Source organism: Phasianus colchicus, chromosome 21 (genome assembly GCF_987193195.1).
Source record: "Phasianus colchicus chromosome 21, bPhaCol1.hap1.1, whole genome shotgun sequence".
Taxonomy (NCBI): Eukaryota; Metazoa; Chordata; class Aves; order Galliformes; family Phasianidae; genus Phasianus; species Phasianus colchicus.
Genome location: NC_143456.1, coordinates 851,639 through 878,096, shown reverse-complemented (window position 1 = coordinate 878,096; position 26,458 = coordinate 851,639). Strand labels below are relative to the sequence as shown.

Sequence of the window (26,458 nt, the reverse complement as noted above, 5' to 3'; positions counted from 1 at the left end):
TGGTGTCTTACTAGTGTTCTGCTGATCTCAGTAGTGTCATAGTGGTGTCCTACTAGTCTTAGTGGTGTTTTACTGGTCTTAATGGTGTCCTACTAGAGCTTTAGTAGTGTTTGTGTTGCTGGTGCCTTACTGGTTTAGGTACCAACTTAATGGTGTCCAAATGGTGCCTTGGTGGTGTTAGTTGAACTGGTTTCTTATTTGTGACTGATGCCTTACTGGTGTCACTGGTGCACAGGCCACCATACCAGCCCTACCTCCAAGCTGGCCAAGTTCTTGGAGGCCACACAGTGCCCATGGATGTCAGAGCAGGAGCACTTGGCAGTGCAGACATGGCCCTTCAACCTCAAGCACGACATCTCCATCCCTGACAAGCATGAGAAGCTCATCAAGGCCACTATCGTATCCTGCAACAGCACCAAGGTCACCATGCAGACCGAGCATGGGCAAGGTGGGCTGCCAAAAATGGTGAAAATTGGCTCTTAAATGGTCCAAATTACCCCCAGAATAACATCTAGATTCATCCCAAAATGGTTTCTGGAGTCACCCCAAAAAGGTGGCCCATATTGCCCTCAAAATTGCCCAAATTACTCCCCAAATGGCCTACATTGCCCAGAAAAATGGCAGCTAGACTCATCTCAAAATGGCCCAGATCATTCTCAAAATTGTGGTTGGAGTCATCCCAAAATGGCAGCCTGAATTACCCCCAAGATGGTCCAAATCACCCTCAAAATGATGCAAATAGCCCCCAAACAGTGGGTGGAATCGGCCCAAAATGGTGTCCACTCATCAAAAAATGGCTGCACAAATCACTCTCAAGTGCCTATGTTACCCCTAAAGGCCCAAAGTCAGCCCCAGATATCTCCTTCATGGCCCATGGGACTCTAAGATCCCAAACAGCTCCACCATCACCCATAGAACACCTAGCCCCCAAGTCTTCTTCTCCAGAAGTCCAATTGAACACCTAGATCCCAAAACACCTTCTATACCACCAACTGACACTGAGAACCCAAATACCTCTTCCATCACCCATGGGACATCTGGAACCCAAAATACCTTCTCCATCACCCAAGGGCCAACTATAATCCAAGCCATATTCTCCAAAATCCTATAGGACACCTAGACCTCAAATACAACATCCATCACCTTTGGGCACGTAGAACCCCAAATACCTTCTCTGAAATCCCCAGGACATTCTGGCCCTGTAGTGACCCTATATGCACATTATGTCTTTCTCCCTAAGCAGATGGTGACAGTCAAGGAGGACCAAATCATGCAGCAGAACCCCCTGAAATCTGACTTCATCGAGGACATGGCCATGGTGACATTACTCCACGAGACTATTGTCCTCTACAACCTCAAGGAGTGCTTTGCCTCCTGGATGATCTGCATGTGTCTTCCAAATAGCCTCTTGAGTGGCCCCACAGCTTACAGGGCAGCCCCAACATCTGTAGGGTGACCCCACATACTGTAGGGTAGAAGGAATTTGGTGACTTCTCCATGAAGATCTGGGTGGTCACCTTGTGCCTGTAGGACTTGAGGCATATAGAATATGGTGGTTTTCCTCCAGAGTTCTTCGGTCACCTAGAACTGGGATGTCCCATCTCCAGTCCCATTGGCCCACCTAGAACAGACACATCCCATCTGAAGACCTTTTGGGCTGCCTAGAACCAAGGATATTACCTGGTGTCCCTGACCCACATCCCCTTCTCCAGACCTACTTGGGGCCATTCTAAATTGCCATCAAGCCATTCAAGTAGCTGCTTCTCTACAGTGCTGAGCTGGTGGCTGCCTAATGGGGCAAGAAGCAGAGCAAAGCTCTTCCTTATGTCTTCTCCATCTTGAATAGCATCTACCAGAATACACTGATGGGTAGGGACTTCCTCTGGGACATCCCCAACTCCATAACCTTGTCCCCACCCCTTTAGGGCTTGGTTTATGGGGCAAGTGGCAGAGCTTTGGGGCCTGATGTCATCCTTCTTGTCTCACCAGATCAGGAGAACCCATCCATCCTTACTGTGTGAATCCAACCCCGTGCTTGTAGGTTTAACCTCACCCTCAGACCTCCTTATCCAGGTGGGGAAGATGGACAACATCAAGAGAGTATCTTGCCATCATCACTGCCATTGGCAACCATGCAAAGAAGGACACAAGGACATGGGCAAGGTGAGAACACCAAGGGGACATCTCAGGTTCTGGCCACCACTTGGCTATCCGTCCATCCATCCATTTGCCATCTTTACTCCCACTGATCGCCAACCAAGGGACTCTGGAGTACCAAATCATCCAAATCAACCCCCCCTTGGATGCCTTTGGTGATGCCAAGACTGTCTGCAATGACAACTCATCATGATTAATGAGTGGTGAGGATATAGGCGGGGCTGATGTCACCCTTGCAACATGATGTTGAGATCCTTTTTAAGGAACTTGATCTGGATCCACCTTGGGGCCACGAGGAAGTTGATGTCATAGAGTCACAGAATCATAGAATCATAGAATCACTCAGGTTGGAAAAGACCTTAAAGATCATTGAGTCCAACCACAACCTAACTAAACTACCCTAACTCTAACAACCTTCCACTAAATCACGTCCCTGAGAATCACATCCAAATGGTTTTTAAACACATCCGTGGATGGTGACTCAACCACGTCCCTGGGGTTCCTATTCCAGTGCTTAACAACTCTGTCTGTAAAGTTTTTCTTGATATCCAACCTAAACTTACCCTGGTGCAACCTGAGGCCGTTTCCCCTCATCTTGTCATCAGTGAGAAGAGACCAGCCCCGCTCTGCTGTAAGCACTTTTCGGGTATTTGAAGAGATTAGTAAGGTCTCCCCTCAGCTTTCTCTTTCCCAGACTAAACAGCCTCAGTTCCTTCAGTTGCTCCTCGTAGGCCATACTCTCCAAGCCCTTCCCCAGCCTTGTTGCCCTTCTTTGGATCTGCTCCAACACCTCAATGTCTTTTTTGTATTGAGATGCCCAAAACTGAACACAGCACTCAAGGTGAGGCCTCACCAGTGCTGAGTTCATTTGAAGGCTGAAAGGGTCTACCACATCTTCTACCAGATCCTCTCCAACAAGAAGCCTGAGCTTCTGGGTGAGATTCTCTCTCATTCTACTGGTAGATGAACATCACCAAAATGATGGCTGTCTCAACTCCCTTGTCTCCTTGCAGACACGATGCTGGTGACCAACAACCCTATGACTATGTATTATCTCTCAAGAAGAGACCTTGAGGTCCCTTCCAACTGGAGCCATTCTGTGATTTCTATGATTCTGTGACCCTACAGTAGGTGTTGAATTGACTAGGTTGATCCTGTTGGATGGTATGTTGACACCATAGGGTATTCAGTTGACTTTGTTGATCCCATTGAGCACTCTGTTGGCCCCATTGGGTCTCAAGTTGACTTCACTGATCCCTTTGGATATCACATTGAACCTACTGCATCTCCACTAGAATCTATTAACCCCACTGGGCATTATGTTATGTCAGTTGGACCTCATGTTAACTCTAGATTCCACTGAGAATTGTGCAGACCACATTGAGGGTTGAGTTGATGCCACTGATCCCATTGGGTGTTCTGGTGATCCCCATGGATGTTCAGACGACCCTATTAATATTAGTGAATTCGGTTGACTCCAGTGACCTCATTGGGCATCACATCAACTTCTCTGTCTGGCCCTTCTCTCCCCAGTTCAACAGCTTTGAGCAGCTCTGCATCATCTTCACCAACAAGAAGCTGCAGCAGTTCTTCAATCACCACATGTTTGTGCTGGAGCAGGAAGAGTACAAGAAGGAGGGCATTGAGTGGGAGTTCATTGATTTTGGCATGGACCTCCAGGCCTGCATTGATCTCATCGAGAAGGTACTGCCTCTCCCCGGGCATTTTGGGGTGCTTTTCTATTTGGAGCTTGCCAGGGACCTCAAAAGTGGTCACTTGGGTGGTGCTTGGTGTACTCTATGGCCAACGAGGTCCTCTCCTTGGCAGCCCATGGGGATCATGTCCATCCTGGAGGAGGAGTGCATGTTCCCCAAGCTTCAGACCTGATCTTCAAGGCCAAACTTTGGTGTGAGGAGGGAAAAATGTGAAGGGATAAACTGAAGAGAATGGAGAAAATGGAGAAAGGAGGGGAGAAATTGGAAAAACTAGAAAAAATGATGGATGGGTGGAGAAACTGTAGAAATCAGAGAAATTTGAGAAATCGATTGATGGATGGAGATACTGGATAAAGATTCAGGTGGAAGAATTGGAGAAAGGGATGGTTGAGAAGACGGATGAATGGAAGAATAGAGATGGATAGCTGGGTTGAGGACAGAGAATGGGGAAGCGTGGATGGACAGAATGATGCTGAGATGGCTGCAAGGATGATAGGACTGAGGGAGAAAGAAGATGGATGGGTGGGAAAGAGTAGATGAAGGATTGCTGGTAGACAGAAAAAGCCTGGGTGGATGGATGCATGGTGGATGGATTTTTGGACCAGTGGATGGATAGATGATAAGATGATAGATGATAAGCTGCCAAGATGGCCACTGCCTCACCCCACAGGGAGAGCAGGCCAACTCCAACCTGGCCAAGTTCTGCAAGGCGCAGCACGAGCTGGATGAGGCAGAGGAACGTGCCAACATAGCTCAAACCCTGACCCCTGTCCAATACCTTTTGTATCCCCAGAGTCCCATGCTTTCAGTCAATAAATATCTTCAAGAAGCTGCAGCTGCTTGTGTGGGGTAAAGTATGGTGTGGGGTAAAGTATGGTGTGGGGAAGTGCTTTGTGTGGGGCAGGGCTTTGTGTGATGCTGCCCCATGGCGCAGCGGGGTTGTAGTGGGAGACACAGGAGATTGAATGTGGTCAAGAGCACCAGATCGCCTCCCAGATTATCTTGCAGTGCTGTTTGAGCGGCCTCATGTGAACCTCAACTGGCTGTGTAGCTCTATAGGGTGCTACAGAGCATTATGCATCCCTATAGGTTTCTCTGTGTCCCTATTGGTCCCCTGTTGGTCCCTATGTGTCTCTATGGGGTCTCTTTGGTTTTCTATGGGTCTTGTGGGTCCCCATCCCCCACTGACCACCACCGTGGCCCCACCCCCAGGAATTTGTCACTTGCCAAGGACAAAGAGGAGACAAAGAGGCAGAGGTGGGGCTGGGCGATAAGGAGGCCAGAAATAGCCCCATCCCTGCCCCCCTGTCAGCAGTGAGAGGTGGCAGACACGGTGTGTTCCAGAGATCCGCAGGGACCCTTAAAACCTCATTGCTCCCCATAGAGCCCCATGGGGTCCCATACGCACCCAGAGTGAGAGCTAAGAGGCAGAGCTTGTGGGGCAGAGCTTGCTCCCTGTGTCTCTTGTAGGGCTTACAGCAGGTTCTATGGGGCAGAGCCTGTTGGTCTAGGCTTTGGGTACAAGGTGAGCATAGTGGGGCAGAGCCTACGGGGCAGATAAAGTTCTGTGGAGCAGAGTTTATAGGTAGAGCAGAAGCTTATGGGGCAGGGCTTATAAGGCACAGCTGTGGGGCACAGTGTGGGAATAGAGGGCAGAATGGGATTGACAGGGAGTTGTGGAGCTGTAGGGAAGGATGGGATCTATGGGGCAGAGGCAGTTCTATGTGAGAGAAGGAGAGTTGTGGGGCAGAGGGAGTTCTGTGGGATAGAATGGGAACTATTGGGCAGTGTGTTCTCTGGGACAGAGCATGGTGCCTGGATTCCTTATGGGCTCTGTCGAGCGCTATGGGGCAGGCCCCCCCCCCTCCCCCGTACCCTCTTCCCCTCCTCCTCTTCCAGGAATTTTTTAGGGGAGACAGAAGGGGGCGGGGTGGGGCGGGGGAAAGCTCATAAAAGCCGTGGGGCAGCAGCAGGCTTGGTGTGGGGCAGGCGGAGGTGGGGAGATGGGGAGAGATGGGGAGCACATTGGGATCTACGGGGCAGCAGGGAGAAATGGGATGTGGGGATATGGGGAACTGTGGGTCACAAAGGGGGCTATGAGGTGCCCCTTAGGCATGTGGAGCTCTATGGGCCATGGATGTGAGGGATATGAGGTTATGGGCTATGAGGTGTGTGGAGACCTATGAGTAGTGGAATATGGGAGGATGTGGGAATCCATGGGACAAGGGGATATGGGGATCTGTGGGGCAGGGGGATGTGGGAGGATGTGGAAATCTACGGGGGAGGGGGATAGAAGGATCTATAGGGCGGGGGGATGTGGGGATCTATGAGGGAGGAGCTGTGGGTAACAGTCTTTCTCCCCCAGCACTGCAGATCTGTTCCTGTTTCCTCTGTCAAAGCCAGAGACTGAAGGTACAGGGTCGATGTGGGGTTGGGGGATACAATAGGGCAAAGGGCCACTATGGGGTATGGGAATGATATGAGGCAGGGGAGCGCTTTGGGGCAGGACAAGGCTCTATGGGGTGATATGAATGCTGTGGGGCAGAGGGGAGAGGCTGGGGGGAGTGGGGGGCATCACTTTGCTATGGGGTACAGTGCATCACTATGGAGCTCATACATTGCTATGGGGTGCTGCTCTTTCAATGTGGCCCTGTTTGTCAATGAGGCCCTGTGCATTGCTATGGGTCTCATGGATGTCTATGGGGCCCATACATTTCTATGGGGCACTATGCATATTTAAGGGGCTCATACAATGCTATGGGGCACTGTGGATTTCTGTGGGGTCCCTGCATTTCTGTTGGGCTCACACATGTCTATGGGTCACAGCTCATTTCTGTGGGTCTCACAGATATCTGTGGGACAGTCTGCATGTGGGGGGCTCATGCATGTCTGTGAGGCACCCCTTATCTCTATGGGGCCCATGCATTTCTATGGAGCCCATGTATCCCTATTGGTCACTGTGTCGCCATGATGATGTCACCATGATGCTGTCACCATGATGACATCACTGGCACCATACCCACAGATGGAGGCAGCGCTGGGTGTGGCTGCCCCCTTCCTGCGTGCGCCCGAGGGGTCTCGTCCAACCCCACCAGGTGACACTCGAGGGCTCTGCTTCGTGCCCCACCCCCAGCTTGAGTTTGTCCGTGGCCGCATCACTGCCCGGGCAGGGAATGGGGTCACCGTCACCACGGAGACAGGGGAGGTGAGAGATGGGATCGTGGGGGCAGGGGTTCATGAGGTGGGGTCAGTGGGGATCAATAGAGCTGGTCAATGGGATCAGTGCAAGTTGATTCAGTGTGGTCAGTGGAAGTCAATGGGGAGGGGTCAATGGAGGTGAGTCAGTGAGGGTCAGTGGGATTCAGCGGGGTGGGGTCAGTGAGGATCAATGGTAGTAAATGGGGTAAATGGAGTGGGGTCAGTGGGGTGGGGTCAATAGAGGGTGATGGAAGAGAAAGGGTTATTATGGGGGTTTGGGATGAAAAGGAGAGATTTGGGTAAAAGTTCAGCTTGGGTGATTTGGAGAAGAAAGCCATAATGGATTTGGGGTGGAAAGGATTGATTTGGGAGATTTGAAATTTAAAGACATAATGTTGAGATTCGGGGCAAAAAAAAAAAAAAAAAGGATTTGGTGGAGCTTAGGGTGGAAAAAACTATCTTAGAAGACACTTGAAATGGCAAAGATGATGTAGTGGAGTGAATAAAAAAATGTGATTTGGGGGGATACCTTAATGTGACAAAGCTGAATTTGTGGGGATTTGGGGCTGAAAAGAGGGAGTTTGATGAGATCTGGGGTGGAAAAGTTAGACTTGGGATTTTAACTTGAAAAAGTTGCATTTAGGGGATTCTTGGGATCTCTCTGCAGACCCTGACAGTGCCTGAGGCCGACGTGCACCCCCAAAACCCCCCAAAATTTGACCGCATTGAGGACATGGCCATGCTGACGTTCCTCCATGAGCCCGCCGTTCTCTACAATCTCAAGGAGCGCTATGCTTCCTGGATGATATATGTGAGCCTTCCCAGCAGCCCCTGTGGTGGACCCACAGCTGAGGGGGTGACCCCATAGCCTGTAGAGCAGCCCCAAATCTATAAGGTGGCCCCACAGCCTATAAAGATGCAGGAGTATTGTGGTTTCTCCATGAAGATCTGGGTGGTCACCTTGTGCCCATAGGATCTGAGGCACCCAATATGTGGTGGTATTCCTCCAGAGTTCTTTGGTCACCTAGAACTGGGATGTCCTATCTCCAGTCCCATTGGGCCACCTAGAATAGGCACATCCCATCTCAAACACTTTGGACCACTTAGAACCAGTCCTATTGGGTCACCTCAAACTGTGATTTCCAGATCCCATTGAGCCACCTAGTACTGGGACAACCGATTTACAGACTACTTGAGATACCTAGAACCAAGATCTTAAGACCACCTAGAATTGGGATGTCACAGAATCATAGAATGGCCAGGTTGGAAGGGACCTCAAGGATCATGAATCTACAGCCCCCCTGCCACATGCAGCGCCACCAACCTCCACATTTAGTACTAAAGCAGGATGCCCAGGGCCCCATCCAATCTGGCCTTGAATACCTCTAGGGATTGGGGCATCCACAACCTCTCTGGGCCTGTTCCAGCACTTCACCACTCTCTCTGTAAAGAACTTTTCCCTGACATCCAGCCTAAATCTTTCCTGCCTCAACTTAAAACCATTCCCCCTTGTCCTGCTGTTATCTACCCTTTCAAAGAGTTGATTCCCCTCCTGTTTGTAGTCTCCCTTTAGGTACTGAAAGGCTGCAATGAGGTCACCCCGCAGCCTTCTTTTCTCCAGGCTGAACAAGCCCAACTCTCTCAGCCTGTCTTTGTAGGGGAAGTGCTCCAGTCCCCTGAATGTCCCATTTCAAGACCTCTTTGATACCTAGAACTGTGATTTCCAGATCCCATTAAGCCACATAGAACAGAGATGTCCCGTCTTTATTCCCCTTGTAGCAATTAAATGGAAATTTCAGGACCCTTTGTGTCGTCTAGAATTGGGCCATCCCATTTCCAGAGTCCTTGGATTACCTAGAACTGAGACATCAAGAACACAAGGCCATCTAGAATTGAGATGTCCTGTGTCTAGACCCTTTGGGACACCTACAAACAAAGTTTACAGGCCTGTTCTGTCAACCAGAACTGGAATGTCACATCCTTTCTCCCCTTGGAGCAACTAAAACCAAGATTTCCACGCCTTTTGGGCCACATAGAAATGGGACTTCCCATCTCAAGATCACTTGGGCATCTTAGAAGTGGAATGTTCCATCTTGAGATTCTTTGGTACACTTAGAAGCAAGATCTCAAGATCCCTTTGGCCATCTAAAACTGGGACAATCTATTTACAGACTGTGTGGGATACCTAGAACTGTGATGTCCTCTCTCCAGACCCATAGAGTCACCAATAACTCCTTCTAGTGCGATGACATTTCATGATCCTGTCCTATGTCCCCTTCTCCAGACCTACTCGGGGCTCTTTTGTGTCACTGTCAACCCATACAAGTGGCTTCCAGTCTACAATGCTGAGGTGGTAGCTGCCTACCGGGGCAAGAAGCGGACTGAGGTACCACCCCATATCTTCTCCATCTCGGATAATGCATACCAGAACATGCTGACAGGTAGGGACCTCAAACTAACAAATTTCATCACCAAAATTGGACCCAGAGCTAAAGCCTGGTCTTCATGTTAGTGGGTCTACCATCTCTTGCATCTTCTCCCTGCAGATCGTGAGAACCAGTCCATCCTCATCACGTAAGTCCCAGTCCTATTGTGCTGGAGGGGTGGGAGGGCAGCGCTGCACTATAGTGTCCCACACATCTCACCATTGCCCCATGGCTTCAGTGGAGAATCCGGAGCGGGGAAGACTGTTAACACAAAGAGGGTCATCCAATACTTTGCCAGCATTGCCGCCATTGGTGACCGCAAAAAGGAGGTAGCAAATAGCAGCAAGGTGGGTCCTCTGGCCATACTTCTTAGCATGCCACACTTGTGGAGCTGCTTGTTCTCTTCCACTGATCTCCACTGACCACCAGGGAACCCTGGAGGATCAAATCATCCAGGCCAACCCTGCCTTGGAGGCCTTTGGCAACGCCAAGACTGTCCGCAATGACAACTCTTCACGATTTGTGAGTGGTGGGCATGTTGGGTGGGATCTATGGCACAGGGTTGGGAATCTATGGGGCAGAGAAATCTCATGCTGCTGTTCTCATAGGGGAAGTTCATCCGAATCCACTTTGGGGCTACTGGGAAGTTGGCATCAGCCGATATAGAGACCTGTGAGTGGCTTTGGGGATGCATCTTTGAGCCATCATGCCAACCCTCCATCTGTCTTATCCATCTTCTCATCCCATCCACCTCAAAACTTTCTCTCCATCCTCCCCAGACCTCCTGGAGAAGTCCCGAGTCATCTTCCAGCTGAAGGCTGAGCGAAACTACCACATCTTCTACCAGATCCTCTCCAACAAGAAGCCTGAGCTTCTGGGTGAGTTGGGTCTTCTTCCATCCTCTCTTTTTCTACTCATTTTTTGAGGCAATTGAGGACCACGTGGGTTATTTTGTGTCTTTTTCCCTCATTCCTGCCCCACCACTGAGCAGAGATGCTGCTTATCACCAACAACCCTTATGACTACAGTTACGTCTCCCAAGGAGAGGTGACCGTGGCCTCCATCGATGACTCGGAAGAGCTGTTGGCAACCGACGTAAGCAGATGGAGGAGTCCTCAGATGGAGGAGACCATGGGTGGATGAATCAATGGATGAATGATTGGATCATCAGATGAAGAAAACCATGTGTTGTTGGGCCCTGAAATGGATGAACGATTCTTTAAATGGATGGTTGGATCTTTAAATGGATGAGTGCATGGATGGATGAGTCTGTGGTGGATGGATGAGTCTTTAGATGGATGAATGACATTTTAGATGGTTAAATAGGTCATGGGTAGATGAGACTGTCTAACAAATAAGAAGAGCGGGACAGACAGACACGCAGCTGGTGGCCACATGATGTCTTGCCCTCAGCACAGTGTGCTGGGGGGACATCAGGCCCTCTCTGATTCCCTCTGTTCACCCTACAGAGTGCTTTCGATGTCCTGGGCTTCACTGCAGAGGAGAAGGCTGGTGTTTACAAGCTGACGGGTGCCATCATGCACTTTGGCAATATGAAGTTCAAGCAAAAGCAACGAGAGGAGCAGGCGGAGCCAGACGGCACCGAAGGTTTGTGGGATGACATAGTTTGGGGTCCCCCAGCTCCCTCCAAGATGTGGAGGAGATGGGGCCTGACTCATGTTCTCTCCTCCTTGATGGGAAGATGCCGACAAGTCGGCTTACCTGATGGGGCTAAACTCAGCCGACCTCCTCAAGGGGCTGTGCCATCCCCGGGTGAAGGTGGGCAATGAGTATGTCACCAAGGGACAGAGCGTCCAGCAAGTCTACTACTCCATTGGGGCTCTGGCCAAGGCTGTCTATGAGAAAATGTTCAACTGGATGGTGGTCAGGATCAACAACTCACTGGAGACCAAACAGCCTCGTCAATACTTCATTGGTGTCCTGGATATTGCTGGCTTTGAGATCTTTGATGTGAGGCTGTGGGAGAGCACCATGGGTGCTTTTGGGTGTTGGGCTGATGCAGCTGGGCAGAGGATCGATGTCCTTAAGAGTCACATTGAACTTCGGTGGGAATGTGGTGCTGCTGGATGCTGGGTTTATCCCCACTGAGTGGTGACTTGACCTCTCCACTGGGCATTATATTGACATTGTTGGGTTTCCTGTTGACTTTGCTGGGTCTCCAATTCATTCTATTGATCCTGTGTGGTGTTATGTTAACTATAATGGGTCTGTAGTTAACTCCACTACTCCTACTGAGCATTTCATTGACCCCCTTGGGTTTTCTGGTGACCCCACTGTGTCTTCAATTGACTCAACTGACTCCATTCAGCCTTATGTTGACCCATTGGATCACACATTGGGTGTTACATTGACCACATTGACTGTCTTTTCTCTCCCCAGTTCAACAGCTTTGAGCAGCTCTGTATTAACTTCACCAATGAGAAGCTGCAGCAGTTCTTTAACCACCACATGTTTGTGCTGGAGCAGGAAGAGTACAAGAAGGAGGGCATTGAGTGGGAGTTCATTGATTTTGGCATGGACCTCCAGGCCTGCATTGATCTCATCGAGAAGGTACTGCCTCTCCCCGGGCATTTTGGGGTGCTTTTCTATTTGGAGCTTGCCAGGGACCTCAAAAGTGGTCACTTGGGTGGTGCTTGGTGTACTCTATGGCCAACGAGGTCCTCTCCTTGGCAGCCCATGGGGATCATGTCCATCCTGGAGGAGGAGTGCATGTTCCCCAAAGCTTCAGACATGACCTTCAAGGCCAAACTGTTTGACAACCACTTGGGCAAATCGGCCAATTTTGGGAAACCCAGGAATGTCAAAGGGAAGGCAGAAGCCCACTTCTCACTCATCCACTACGCGGGCACAGTGGACTACAATATCATCGGTTGGTTGGAGAAGAACAAGGATCCTCTCAATGAGACAGTGGTGGGGCTCTATCAGAAGTCAGCCCTCAAGCTATTGGCCAGTCTCTTCTCCAACTATGCTGGGGCAGATGCTGGTAAGAGGATGGATGGAGATGGTTGGACGATGGATGAGGAAGATCTATCTACTCCTGGCAGTTCTCTCCTTGCTTACCTTACCCCTTCTCCTTTCCCAAGGTGGTGACAGTGGAAAGGGGAAAGGAGCCAAGAAGAAAGGTTCCTCCTTCCAGACTGTCTCAGCCCTGCACCGGGTGAGTGCCCCATAGAAAGGACAGGCTAGGAGGCAGAGGGAAGACTACCTCACCCCAGGGCCTTCTTGCTCTTCTCCTCTGGCCCATTGGTTTCAGCCTCTTCTCACCTCCTCCAGGAGAACCTCAACAAGCTGATGGCCAACCTCAAGACAACCCATCCCCACTTTGTCCGCTGCCTCATCCCTAATGAGAGGAAGGAGCCGGGTGAGGGGGTGGAGACTAGAGAGGTGTGGCAGTAGGTGTGGCTAAAGGCTGACCTGACCCATTTTTACTCTCTATCTGACAGGTGTGATGGACAACCCCCTAGTGATGCACCAGCTCCGCTGCAATGGGGTGCTAGAGGGCATCCGCATCTGCCGCAAGGGTTTCCCCAACCGCATCCTCTATGGGGACTTCCGCCAACGGTGGAGACAGCATGACAAGGGTGTTGGGGATGTGGGGATGGGCTTTGAGCTCATTTTGGGTTCTCTCTTCCTGCCCTACCTAGATACCGCATCCTTAACCCCACAGCTATCCCTGAGGGACAATTCATTGACAGCCGCAAGGGTGCTGAGAAGCTCCTGGGGTCCCTTGACATTGACCATAACCAGTACAAATTTGGGCACACCAAGGTGAGGTCCATCCATACATCAAATCATCAGTCTGTCCTGGCAACCAACACTTCTATCTATCCAATCCAACCCAATATCCAACTCTTCCATTTAACCCTTCCATACTATCCAATGTCCAGCCCTTCAATCCAGTCTCCAACTCTTCCACATCTAACCCAACACAACCACTGACACTTCCATCCAACTCATTTGGCATTCTTTCCATCCAGCCTGTCCACCAACCCTTCCAGGCAGCTCTCCCATCCAATTCAATCTCCAGCCCTTCCATCCAACCCAATCCCACCCATTCCACCTGTCTCCTGCTCCATCCTCTTCTCAACCACCTCCTTCCTCTTCCAAGGTCTTCTTCAAGGCTGGGCTGCTGGGGCAGTTGGAGGAGATGCGGGATGAGCGCCTCTCCCTCATCATCACCCGCATCCAAGCTCAAGCCCGAGGCCAGCTCATGCGCATTGAGTTCAAGAAGATTCTGGAGCGCCGGTGAGATGGAGATAGCTCCTCCTACCAACGATGGAGCTCTCATGTGACCCAGCTCCATTATGTAGGGCTCGGGTGGTGGCATCATCTGAGTGTCCCCATCATAGGGATGCACTCTTGGTAATCCAGTGGAACATCCGGGCCTTCATGGGGGTGAAGAATTGGCCGTGGATGAAGCTCTACTTCAAGATCAAGCCCCTACTGAAGAGCGCTGAGACTGAGAAGGAGATGCAGGTGGGAGGACATCACAAAACCATCATGGTGTGGGCCACCAAGGACATGGTTAGGATAGTGCTAATGAGTGGTGGAACCATTTGCTATTGCTATTGGTCTCCTGTGCCCTGATTCAGACAATGAAGGAGGAATTTGGGCATCTCAAGGAAGCCTTGGAGAAGTCAGAGGCACGTCGGAAGGAACTGGAGGAGAAAATGGTTTCCATGCTGCAGGAGAAGAATGACCTCCAGTTGCAAGTGCAGGCTGTGCGTGATGGAAATGTCCCAACCCCACAGACTCCCTTCTCCCTTCCTTCCTGCTCCCACCAATTTGTCCCCTTCATAGGAACAAGACAATCTTGCTGATGCTGAGGAGCGCTGTGATCAGCTGATCAAGAACAAGATCCAGCTGGAGGCCAAAGTGAAGGAGATGACAGAGAGGCTAGAGGAAGAAGAAGAGATGAACGCTGAGCTGACAGCCAAGAAGAGGAAGCTTGAGGATGAGTGTTCAGAGCTTAAGAAGGACATTGATGACCTGGAGCTGTCTTTAGCTAAAGTGGAGAAGGAGAAGCATGCCACAGAGAACAAGGTGAAGTGGTTGGGGTGAGAAGACCCAGGGATGGTTGGGTTGGGTTGGTAAGTCCCAGGGTATTTCAGTTAGGTTGGATTGAGATGACTCAAAATTAGTTGGATTGGGTTGAGAATATGTAAGGAGAGTTGTGTTGAATTGGAAAAACCTAGACATTGTTGAGTTGCACTGAGAAGACCTAAGGGTAGTTTTATTGGGTTGAGAAGACTGAAGGGTGGCTGGGTTGGATTGAGAAGACCCAAAGGTTGTTGAGTTGGGTTGAGAAACTCCAAGAGGGGTTTGATTGGATTGAGAAGACCCAAGGGTGGCTGGGTTGGATTTGACCCAAAGATGGTTTAGTTGCATTGAGATGAAATTTAAGTTGGTAGATTTGGGTTGAGAAGTACCAAGGGTTCTCCTGTATCAATTTAGATTCAGCTTGATTATGAGCAAGAACAGCCTCTTCCTGTCTCTGCCCTACCTTTGACATCATGATGGAGGCCTGATGTTTCTCACCATGCAGGTCAAGAACCTTACAGAGGAGATGGCTGGGTTGGACGAGAACATCACCAAGCTGACCAAAGAGAAGAAGACCCTGCAGGAGTCTCACCAGCAAGCCCTGGATGACCTGCAGGCTGAGGAAGACAAGGTCAACACTTTGGCGAAGGCCAAAGTGAAGCTGGAACAGCAAGTGGATGATGTGAGTCCTGTTTCTCCTGGTGGAAAACGTCCTTCTAGGGTGGGTTTTTTTGTCAGCTGATGGAGGTCTCTGCATTTTTTGCAGCTGGAGAGCTCACTGGAACAGGAGAAAAAGATACGGATGGACCTGGAACGAGCCAAGAGGAAGCTGGAAGGTGACTTGAAGCTAGCTCAGGAGAGTGTTATGGACCTGGAGAATGACAAGCAGCAGCTGGAGGAGAGGCTGAAAAAGTAGGGAACTGCCCACCACCTCTTCCATCCCCTTGTCTCTTACCCATAATCCTGCTCTTCTCTGAGAATCTGGGCCTATGATTGGTGTTTCTTCTCTTCCAGGAAAGACTTTGAACTCAACACACTCAACGCTCGAATTGAGGATGAACAAGCGATTGCTGCTCAGCTCCAGAAGAAGCTGAAAGAGCTTCAGGTCAGGCTGAGGGTGGAGTTGAAGAGTCTCCACTTGGTTGTGTTGAGCTCTGTTGGGTTGGGTTGAATTGGTTTGGATAGAGGTGTCTCCAGTTGGGTGGATTGGGTTGAAGAATCTCCACTGAGTTGGGTTGAGTTCAGTTGGATGGAGTTGGGTTGGGTTCAAGACTCTCCATCAGATTGGATTTGAAGAATATGCAACTGGTTGAGTTGGGTTGAAGAGTCTCCAACTGGCTGAGTGGAAGAGTTGGGCCAAGGGAAGCCCTTTGATGTTCTACCTGTCCATGGGCTACAGGCACGGATTGAGGAGCTGGAGGAAGAACTAGAGGCGGAGCGGACGGGCCGGGCTAAGGTGGAGAAGCTACGCTCAGAGCTGTTGCAGGAACTGGAGGAGACCAGTGAGCGGCTGGAGGAGGCAGGCGGTGCCACTTCAGTGCAGCTTGAGCTTAACAAGAAACGGGAAGCCGAATTCCAGAAGCTGCGGAGGGACCTGGAGGAGGCCACATTGCAGCATGAGGCCACGGCTGCCGCACTGCGCAAGAAGCATGCCGACAGTGTGGCTGAGCTGAGTGAGCAGCTCGACAACCTGCAGCGTGTCAAGCAGAAACTGGAGAAGGAGAAGAGTGAGCTCAAGCTGGAGCTGGATGATGTCAGCTCCAACACGGAGCAGCTCATCAAGGCCAAGGTAAGAGACTGGGGCCTTCAACTGCAAAGATCAAGATGAGGCTAGCTCTTCTTCCACTCTTCCCACATTCCCTTGCATCTCCCTTCCCTTTCTTCCCCTAGGCCAACCTGGAGAAGATGTGCCGCACCATGGAGGACCAGATGAATGAGCACCGCAGCAAGTTGGAGGAGGCTCAGCGCACTGTCACTGACCTCAGCACCCAGCGAGCCAAGCTCCAGACAGAGAATAGTGAGTGCCTCATTCACTTCTCACCCACTGCTGGCCTTGGGGACTATGAGGTGGCTCTGGGGGTCTCTTCAGCAATGATCACCCCTCTTTGTACTCCTTAGGTGAGCTCTCAAGACAGCTGGAGGAGAAGGAAGCTTTCGTCAACCAGCTGATGCGAGGGAAACTCACCTACACTCAGCAGCTGGAGGATCTCAAGAGGCAGCTGGAGGAGGAGGCCAAGGTATGGCCTTGCTGGAGAGGTTGGTAGGGCTGGAGGTTTAAGGTGCAAGACACCACAATGTTAGGCGTGAGGAATGGGATGGGGGAGCTCAGTTGAGTTGGCTGGAGTCAAGGAGGTTGAGTTAGGTTGGGTTGAGTTTGTTTGGGTTCAGTTGGTCTAAGGAATACCTGATTGCTTTAAGCTGATGAACACCACCACTTAATGAGTTGGAGGACCTCAAGATGTCCCCAGTTAACATAGCTCCATCTTCTTGCCCCAGGCCAAGAATGCGTTGGCCCATGCCCTCCAGTCAGCCCAGCATGACTGCGACCTGCTGCGGGAGCAGTACGAGGAGGAGATGGAGGCCAAGGCTGAACTCCAGCGTGCTCTCTCCAAGGCCAACTCTGAGGTGGCCCAGTGGAGGACCAAGTACGAGACAGATGCCATCCAACGCACTGAGGAGCTGGAGGAGGCCAAGTGAGTCATCTTCCATGGATATAGAGGCTCTTCAAGGAGTCCAGAAAGGCCATGTGTGGGTTATGTCCATCCATCTGGTAGGAAGAAGCTGGCACAACGACTTCAGGAAGCTGAGGAGGCTGTGGAGGCGGTCAATGCTAAGTGCTCCTCCTTGGAGAAGACCAAGCACCGGCTGCAGAATGAGATTGAGGACTTGATGGCGGATGTAGAGAGGTCAAATGCCGCGGCTGCTGCTCTGGACAAGAAGCAGAGGAACTTTGACAAGGTCAGGGCACCAGAATATGGTAAGGGTTCAGAGGAGGAGAAGGTTCTCCACAGAGGAAGAGGTTTTAAGCAATGTCCTGCTGGTGTCCCCATAGATCTTGTCAGAATGGAAGCAGAAGTTTGAGGAGTCACAAACAGAGCTGGAAGCATCACAGAAGGAGGCTAGGTCCCTCAGCACTGAGCTCTTCAAGCTGAAGAATGCCTATGAGGAATCACTGGAACACCTGGAGACCTTCAAGAGGGAGAATAAGAACCTCCAAGGTGAGACCATGGCATCCACCTGGTCACTCCAATGTTATCCATCTATTTCGAGATGATCTGATGGATTCTCATCCATGCAGAGGAGATCTCGGACCTCACAGAGCAGCTGGGAGCCAGCCAAAAATCCATCCATGAGTTGGAGAAAGTCCGGAAGCAACTGGATGCCGAGAAGCTGGAGCTGCAAGCAGCACTGGAGGAGGCAGAGGTGAGCCAAACTCTATAACCACCTGCCCCATATATCTCCATGTGTCCTCCTGGTGTCCTCTATGGCCACCAGTGTTTTCCTGTCCTTCGTAGGCATCTCTCGAGCATGAGGAGGGGAAGATCCTGAGGGCCCAGCTAGAGTTTAATCAAGTAAAGGCTGACTATGAACGCAAGCTTGCTGAGAAGGATGAGGAGATGGAGCAAGCCAAACGCAACCACCTGCGGGTGGTGGACTCACTGCAGACCTCACTGGATGCTGAGACACGAAGTCGAAATGAAGCCCTGAGGCTGAAGAAGAAGATGGAGGGTGACCTCAATGAGATGGAGATCCAGCTGAGCCATGCCAACCGTATGGCAGCTGAGGCCCAGAAGCAAGTCAAGGCACTGCAGGGCTATCTCAAGGTACCTATTGGACTGCTGACCCATCAGGAATTAATGGGCCAAGATTGCCATTTGCACATTAGGTGTCACCAGTTTGCTATTGGACGCCAGTATGATTGGTCTTAGGTTGCCATTGGGTGACCATCAGCTGGCTGATGAGTGGCAGTAAGTGGCAATAGGGAAGTTATTGTGTGACCACTGAGTGCCCACTGAGTGGCTATTGGGTGCCTGTTAGATATTCATTTACTGGCTGATGGATGGCCATTAGATAGCTGTTGGCTGTCCATTGGGTGGAAACTAAGATGCCACTGGGTATCCACTAAGTGGCCTTTGAGTGGTTGCTAATGAGTGGACATTTGCTAGCTGATGGACAGCCATTGGTTGGAATTTGGCTTGCCCACTGGGTGGTCATTGGAAAGCTCAGTGTAGCTGATGGATGCCTGCTGAGTGCCTGTTAGGTAGCCATTGATTGCCTATTGGGTACTGTTGAGTGGCCATTGGGTGGCTATCCAGTGACCCTTGGGTAGCCATGGGAGGCCATTATATGCTTGTTTGGTTGCCAATGAGCGCCAACTGGGCATCTATTGTATGGCCAGTGGGTGATCACTGCATGGCAATTGGGTGGCCATTGGGTGATCCTTAGGTGGCCACTAGGTGGCACAAGATGGCTGTTGGGTGTGTGTTCACCCAATTCCCAGCTCCCTACTCATGCTCCTCCCACCACATTGCCTTGCAGGACACCCAATTACAGCTGGACGATGCTGTACGAGCTAATGAGGACCTGAAAGAGAACACTGCCATTGTGGAGCGGAGGAACAACCTCCTTCAGTCAGAACTGGAGGAGCTGCGGGCTATGGTGGAGCAGAGCGAGCGGGCTCGTAAATTGGCTGAGCAGGAACTGATTGAGGCCAGTGAGCGGGTCCAACTTCTCCACTCCCAGGTGAGGACACTTTGATGAAGACTCAGCCTTTTATCTCCTAAAATATCCCATTGGAGAGAGGCAAGAGATAGAGCATTAAGACATAGAACATTCCTCTGAAGGGCAGAAAGACCTAGAAAGTCCCATTGGAGAACAGCAGGTGACTTCCATGCTCCTCTATTCCAGAACACCAGCCTCATCAACCAGAAGAAGAAGATGGAGGCCGACATCTCCCAGCTGCAGACAGAGGTGGAAGAAGCCATCCAGGAGTGCCGGAATGCTGAGGAGAAAGCCAAGAAGGCCATCACTGATGTGAGTGTCATGATGGACTTGGTTGACAAACCAAGGACACCCTAAATCATTCTCCTAGCAATGGGGTCAGTGGACAAATGGGACTCCCCACATTCCTTCATCTCTCCATTCCCTCCTTGGTGTCTCATCTCCCTTGCCTAGGCGGCCATGATGGTGGAGGAGCTGAAGAAGGAGCAGGACACAAGTGCCCATTTGGAGAGGATGAAGAAGAACATGGAGCAGACTGTCAAGGACCTCCAGCTGAGGCTGGATGAGGCTGAGCAGCTGGCCCTCAAGGGAGGCAAGAAGCAGCTGCAGAAGTTGGAGGTTCGGGTGCGGGAGCTGGAGAATGAGCTGGAGGCCGAGCAGAAGCGCAATGCTGAGAGCATCAAGGGACTCCGCAAGTCAGAGCGGAGAGTCAAGGAGCTCAGCTACCAGGTGGGACATCACAGCAGAGCTGGTGGCCATAAAGGCATGGATGACCTGGAATGTCACCCACTCTATGTTCACATAGATGCTGCATGACCTGGAATGTGGTTGACCTTTTGGCTTTAGGGAAATGCATGCCCTACAGCATGGTTGACCTGGTAGCAATGGGGATGAGTGACCTAGAACATGGTTGACCTGTTTGCTGTAGGGGCAGGGATGATCTAAAGCATAGACCTGGTGGTCACAGGGACATGGGTAACCTAGAACATCGTGGCCAGTGGACACTGCTGCGTCTACATCCAATGACCTTCAAGCTTGTAGGGAGGACACACCCCTCACAAGAACACCTCTAAATAATCTCCACTTCTAACTGCCACCATGGTTACCTAAAGCATGGAGATCTATGAGGGGCTATGGGACCTGGACCAACCATCTCCCACCTTGGTGTTTCCCTCCCCCCAGACAGAGGAGGACCGGAAGAACATGGTGAGGCTGCAGGACCTGGTAGACAAGCTGCAGCTGAAAGTGAAGGCCTATAAGAGGCAGGCAGAGGAGGCGGTGAGTTCAGTGGGGAGGAGAACGGGAGGGAGAAATTAGGAAAAATGGAGAAATAGATGGAGAAGTTGGAAAAGCTAGAAAAAAATGATTGATGAATGTGGAACTGGCTGTAGAAAAGGTTGGAGAAATGGATGAATGGACAGATGTATTGGGTGGAGAACTAGGTGGAGAAACTGTAGAAATCAGAGAAATTAGATAAATTGATTGATGGATGGAGATATTGGAGGAGAATGCATGGAGAAATTAGAGAAGATGGATAAAATGGAGAAAATGTAGAAATGGAGAAAATGATTGATGGATGGAGATATTGGATGAAGATTCAGGTGGAAGAATTGGAGAAAGGGATGGTTGAGAAGATGGATGAATGGAAGAGTAGAAATAGATGGCTGGGTTGGGACAGAGAATGGGGAAGTGTGGATGGACAATATGATGCTGAGATGGCTGCAAGGATGATAGGACTGAGGGAGAATGAAGATGGATGGGTGGGAAAGAGTAGATGCTGGTAGACAGAAAAAGTCTGGGTGGATGGATGCATGGTGGATGGATTTTTGGACCAGTGGATGGATAGATGATGATAGATGATAAGCTGCCAAGATGGCCACTGCCTCACCCCACAGGAAGAGCAGGCCAACTCCAACCTGGCCAAGTTCCGCAAGGCGCAGCACGAGCTGGATGAGGCAGAGGAACGTGCTGACATGGCTGAATCCCAGGTTAACAAGCTGCGGGCACGGAGCCGTGACATTGGCGCCAAGGTGGGTTCCTGCCCCACATCCCTGCTGCAGCTTCACCCTATATCTGTCCCTCATGTGCCTCATCACCTTCCTCCATCTTCTCTCCCAATAGAAAGGACTCAATGAGGAATGAAAGCTCCAGATGCTCTGCCTTCCAGCCCCAACCTCTGACCAATTCCCTTTGGATCTCCCAACTCTCCTGCTTTCAGCCAATAAAAATTGTTTAGCAGCAGCAGCTGCATGTGTGGGACAGGGCTTGGTATGGGGTAGGGCTTAGTGTGGGTAGTGCAGTGGGGTTGGTGTGGGAGCCATGGGAGACAGAGGGTAGACAAGAGTGTGAGATGGCCACTCAGGCTATCCTACAATGCTGTGCATCTTGACTCATGGTGAGTGAACCTCAGTGCAACTGGCTGTGGGGCACTATGGGTTGCTACAGGACAGTATGTTTCCCTATGCACTTCTATAGGTCCCTCCAGGTTCCTGTGTGACAGTGTGTCATTATTGCTCCCATATGGGTCTCTGTTTGTTCCCTTTGGCTCCCCATGGGTCTCTATGGCTCCCTGTGGTTCGTACGTGGCTCTATTGGGTTCTATGACTCTCTGTGATGTTCTATGGGTCCTGTGGGTTCTGCCTCCGACGGACTGTGGGAACGGACCACCCCTGTGGCCCAACCCTAGGAATTTGTCACTTGCCAAGGACAAAGAGGGGACAAAGAGGCAGAGGCGGGGCCGGGTGATAAGGAGGTCAGAAATAGCCCCATCCTTGTCCCCCTGTCTGCAGCAGGAAGTGGTGGGCATGGTGTGTACTGTAGAGCCCCATAGGGGCTCACAGAACCCATAGCTTATAGGCAAAGCGGAAGCTTATGGGGCATAGCTTACAGGGCAAAGCTGTGGGGGTTATGGGACAGAGCTTACAGGACAGAGGTGGCTCTATTAGACACAATGGGAACTGTGGGGAAAACTGGGAAATACAGGGCAGAGTGTGGCATCTATGTGACACAATTTTATGTAGGTTTCTCCAAAAGTAATGCCTCCTGGGTATTTTCATGGAAACGACACCAGATACAAAGAGCACAATAACGCTATTTAATAAAGCAACATAGTCACCACCATTAGCCAATTTGCATAGATATGCTGATCCAGACATTCTTCATTTTGCGGCATGACAGCTCTGCACGGCTCTCTGGAACATGGCATGTCTGTCATGTTCCTGTCCCACTTCTGAAATGCACCCACCCCTCACTGTGCTCACAGCTGTTTGTTAGTTTCCATCAACATTCAGCAAGCATCAATGAATGTCAGTGGGTGCAATTTTTTCCTCACAGCGGAATTCAATTACACCCTTTGCTCCATCCACATTTTTGTGTCAGGCACCATTCTGACAGACTGCCCCTCTGCTGCCAGCTGTCACACAGCAACAACAAAAAATGGGGCACTGGTGGGAAGGTTCAACCTCTACTGCCATAGCTCAAGAGACCCAGTGGAAGGCCAGGATGCCAGCCAAGAGCACCAGAGGCCTCAGGCCAGAATTTAGGCTTTAGGGCTTAGAGGCTTAGCAGCCAAGAGGGAAGCTTCTAGGCATAGATTTCTACAGAGCTGGAGACTGGCCAAGAGGCCTAGAAATCTAGAGTACAGAAGGCCCAGAAGGAGGTATAGAGGCCTAAAATTTTAGAGGCCAAGGAGGCTTAGAGGCCTTAACGTGTAGAGCCTAAAGTCCTTGAGGCTTAAAGGAAGGCCTAGAGCTGAGATACCTATGGGCTGGACTGGAAGCACTGAGGTTTTGAGGCCCTGATGCACAGAAGGAGGCCAAAAAAGAGATCACGAGTCCATGAGTATTTAAGGTACAAAGGAAGGCTTAGAGGTGTAATGGAGAACATATCTGGAGGCACAGATGTCTGCAGGCTGTCCTAGAGGCTAGAGGTTGCCCAGGAGGCTTAGAGGCCTTAAGGTAAAACAGCCTGGAGAGAGGCCAAGAACCTGGCCAAGAAGCCTTGCAGCTTAGTAGTCTTGAGGCCAAACTGAGGCATGGAGGCCAAGAAAGAGGGAGTCTAGAAGACCAGAGGCCAAGAGGATCTGGGGGTTGAGTGCCCTCGAACCTTGAGGTCTGGACACCTACAGCCCAAGAAGCCTGAAGGCCTAAAGCTGGACTAGAGGTCTTGAGACAAAGGGGCCAAGAGAGCTGGAGGGAGGCCAAGGGGCATTCAGCAACCAAGGAAGGTGCAGAGGTGTATAGATTTAGACACCTATGGGAGGGCTTAGAGACAAGGAGGTCCAGAGGAAGGCCAAGATGGCTAGAGGACTAAAGGCTTCCCTCCTGGCCTGCAGGCCTCTAATGGTCTGGTGCTCTCACTGGTGGAGAAAAACAGACACAACTTTAGCTGTAGGGCTGGGGAGGTTGGGGAACACAGCCAGTGTCCTCCAGGCATGCAGCAGGACTGCTGGCTGCTCATGGCAGTGCTCCATACTCAGGATAACTGCTGGTGGCCTATGCTAATAGAAACAAGGGAAAAGGATGTCACGGCTTAGGAAAAACCTGTTTGGCAGTGCTCAGGCAGAGCACAAAACACACAAAATCCTCTGCCACAGTTTCTCAGCAAGGCCTGTGTAACAGAAAAAATGCTCTCAAAAACTGTGGTACAGCACTTTTTCCCTCATCAAATCTAAAAGAGTACTTCTGACCAACCATTGCCATCCAGTGCTTCTGACATGATTCCCCCTTCCCAGCTGACAGCCACCTCTGAAACCATGGTCTGAGACACTTCCTGCAGAGATCTCTGTGGTCAATCACGTACACAATGCTGCCCTACACTGAATGCACACTGAGTTGCCTGCAGAGTTCTACCACTGTCACGGTGCTCAGTGCAGCTGTTGCTGCCTCTGCCAAAAGCCCAGATGGGAATTCCTGCAGTGCAACAGCACTGCTGGACCAGGAGGCAAAAGGCAGATGCCAAAGCCAGGCAGTCCTGCCACCAGGTTTCCACACCACAGCTTTTCAGATCACATTTAAACAAAAGAAAAACATCAGATCCCTTCCCAAGACCTTGGCCACTTCCCCAAACTGCCGTTGGCTCCAATTAAACAGTAAAACAAATATTCATTCATACCAATTATTTCTCAATTGTACAAGTGTGTAATACTCTTTTGCAATTATCCAGTACTCTCCATGAAACAAATGCAGTGCAGATAAAGACTTTGCATTTCTTCTTCCCTTTCAGCTGGCAACAGATGAATACAAAGGAAAATGAATAGACAGTGGGAGCAATGGATGTGAGTCAGCCACCAAACTGCTGAGCACCGCCTGCTCTCAGACATTGCCTCACTCTGCCGTTCAGCATTCCTCAACACACAAGCGCTTCTAAAAACAAATTCTGACACCTCTTATGATTACATTTCTTTATGCCTGTGCCAAAAGGCTGCAGGAAACTGGCCTGTCAGCTCCCAGGAGCAGTCTGCTTTGGCATTGACAGAACAGATCTCTGTTTGGCTGTCCCCAGACTGTTTCTGGCAGCACTGCACAGAGCTGCATGCTGCTCCACCTCCTGCAGCACAGGGTGCAGCACAGCTCCTGGTGCACAGAGCTCCTGGCATGCAGGGCTGCTGCTCCCTGTGGGCAGGGGGCACAGCTCCATGGGATGAAGGTGTCCCACCCACCAGCCTATTGCCCGTGCACCTCACCCCACACACACCACAGCCCTGCACTGCAGGACATGGCTGGGCATTGGGCCCAGGCTGACATGGTCATGGGTCTGCACCATGGCACTGTCACTGCACAGGAGTTCCTTGTCTGTGGCATGGCCATTCTCAAAGCCCTCTTTACTTCTGTCTTTAACAAACTGGTTATCCTTGGGGTACTCAGCTTCTGAGCTGGAACACAGGAGTGGGAGCAGAGTAACTCCCCATGACTTGAGAGGAAAAAGTGCGTGACCTGCTGCCCCGTGCAGTGCTATGGGCTTAGGGCAGAATGGCTGGAAAAATGCATGGAAGAAAAGGAGCTGGAGGTGTGAGCTGATACCCACTGACCATGAGCCAGCAGCATGCCCAAGGGGCCAAGAAGGCCAATGGCATCCTGGCTTGTGTCAGCAGTAATGCAGCCAGCAGAGCAGGAGCTGACCGTTCCTCTGTGCCAGCCCTGATGAGGCCACACCTCAGTTCACTGCAAGAAAGACATGGAGGCCCTGGAGTGTGTCCAGAGAAGGAACAGAGCTGTGAGGGTTATAGAGCACACGTCTGATGGGGAGCAGCTGAGGGAGCTGGGATGGGTCAGTGTGGAGCAGAGGAGGCTCAGGGGAGATCTCACTGCTCCCTACAACTGCCTAAAAGGAGCTGGTGGGGAAGGGGGAATGGGACTCACCACCCTGAGTGAAGAATTTCCCCCTCACATCTAAGCTATGTCTTTCCTCTTTTAGTGGAGAGATCCCCTTGCCTGTCACCACCGCTGTCCTCTCCCCACACTTCAGCCTTACATTGCCACAGGGCCTCACAGAGAGGCTCTCCATCAGCTGCACAGCCACTGGAGGATGGTGGGCATCCAAAGGGAAACGCTGTAAGACATGCACCTGTACCCAGAGCTGTGTGAGAGGAAACAAACCAATCTGGCAGACACGTGGCAGGTAGATTATGGCCTGACAACTGCTTTATGGATGCTGCTTCCCTGGAGAAACAGAGAGATGGATGCTGTCAGCTCCCAGGGGACAGCCAGCAGAGGGCCTTTTTTTTTTTTTTTTTTTTTTTCCCCAAAACACTTATCTTTTCCCCCCAAAGGAAGTATTTTTCTCACAAAAATGTTTATTTCTCAGAACATACCATCTTCCCACAGCACACCACTTATCCCAAGACTGGTGGATACAATGGGAGGGGATACACTGGGGCCACCAAATGCAGCAGAAGGGCAGAAGAACTGGGGTGCAAAGAAAGCAGTGCAGAATTGAGGGAATGCTGACACAGGGGAGATTTAATGGGGGAGGGGGAGGGCAGAAAGGGAAGCTTTTGCAGTGCCTTAGAATATATAGAAGAGCCATCACATCAGTTATTTTTTTTCCAGTGACCATAATTAGCATATCCCCAACAGACACGCAATCTCACAGAAAGGTTATAATTTTTAAAATATACCAGGTTTTTAGAGGGTTGCCCACCACTGTCAGACAACTCCACAGATGGGAACAATTTTAGTA

At 50.8% G+C, this 26,458-nt stretch overlaps 2 protein-coding genes across 3 annotated transcripts; both read left to right on the top strand.

Moving 5' to 3' along the window:
* Positions 1-507: 507 nt before the first annotated feature.
* LOC149915298 (uncharacterized) lies at positions 508-5,019 on the top strand. 2 transcript variants are annotated; one of them, XM_090122734.1, is made up of 4 exons: positions 508-1,318; positions 1,990-2,163; positions 3,691-3,861; positions 4,666-5,019. In XM_090122734.1, exons 1-4 carry the CDS (start codon positions 1,244-1,246, stop codon positions 4,723-4,725), a joined length of 480 nt encoding a protein of 159 aa, XP_089978860.1. In that variant the 5' UTR covers positions 508-1,243; the 3' UTR covers positions 4,726-5,019. The 2 variants fall into 2 exon arrangements, with proteins under 2 accessions (XP_089978860.1, XP_089978859.1); XM_090122733.1 differs by having other exon boundaries at positions 4,543-5,019.
* Positions 5,020-5,037: 18 nt separating this feature from the next.
* On the top strand, positions 5,038-23,402 carry LOC116228246 (myosin-7-like). Its single transcript, XM_090122736.1, has 39 exons — positions 5,038-6,284; positions 6,898-7,077; positions 7,738-7,881; positions 9,355-9,511; positions 9,617-9,644; positions 9,735-9,843; positions 9,926-10,018; positions 10,105-10,168; positions 10,276-10,374; positions 10,488-10,591; positions 10,966-11,104; positions 11,199-11,467; positions 11,897-12,067; positions 12,191-12,500; positions 12,601-12,674; positions 12,791-12,878; positions 12,961-13,078; positions 13,162-13,285; positions 13,626-13,762; positions 13,867-13,993; positions 14,110-14,238; positions 14,318-14,560; positions 15,063-15,239; positions 15,324-15,469; positions 15,572-15,662; positions 15,957-16,346; positions 16,448-16,574; positions 16,676-16,794; positions 17,054-17,250; positions 17,332-17,515; positions 17,610-17,775; positions 17,856-17,980; positions 18,073-18,381; positions 19,097-19,300; positions 19,466-19,591; positions 19,733-20,008; positions 20,462-20,557; positions 21,175-21,309; positions 21,401-23,402. The coding sequence occupies exons 1-39, from the start codon at positions 6,069-6,071 to the stop codon at positions 21,419-21,421; spliced, it is 6,012 nt and encodes a 2,003-aa protein (XP_089978862.1). The 5' UTR covers positions 5,038-6,068; the 3' UTR covers positions 21,422-23,402.
* Positions 23,403-26,458: the final 3,056 nt, after the last annotated feature.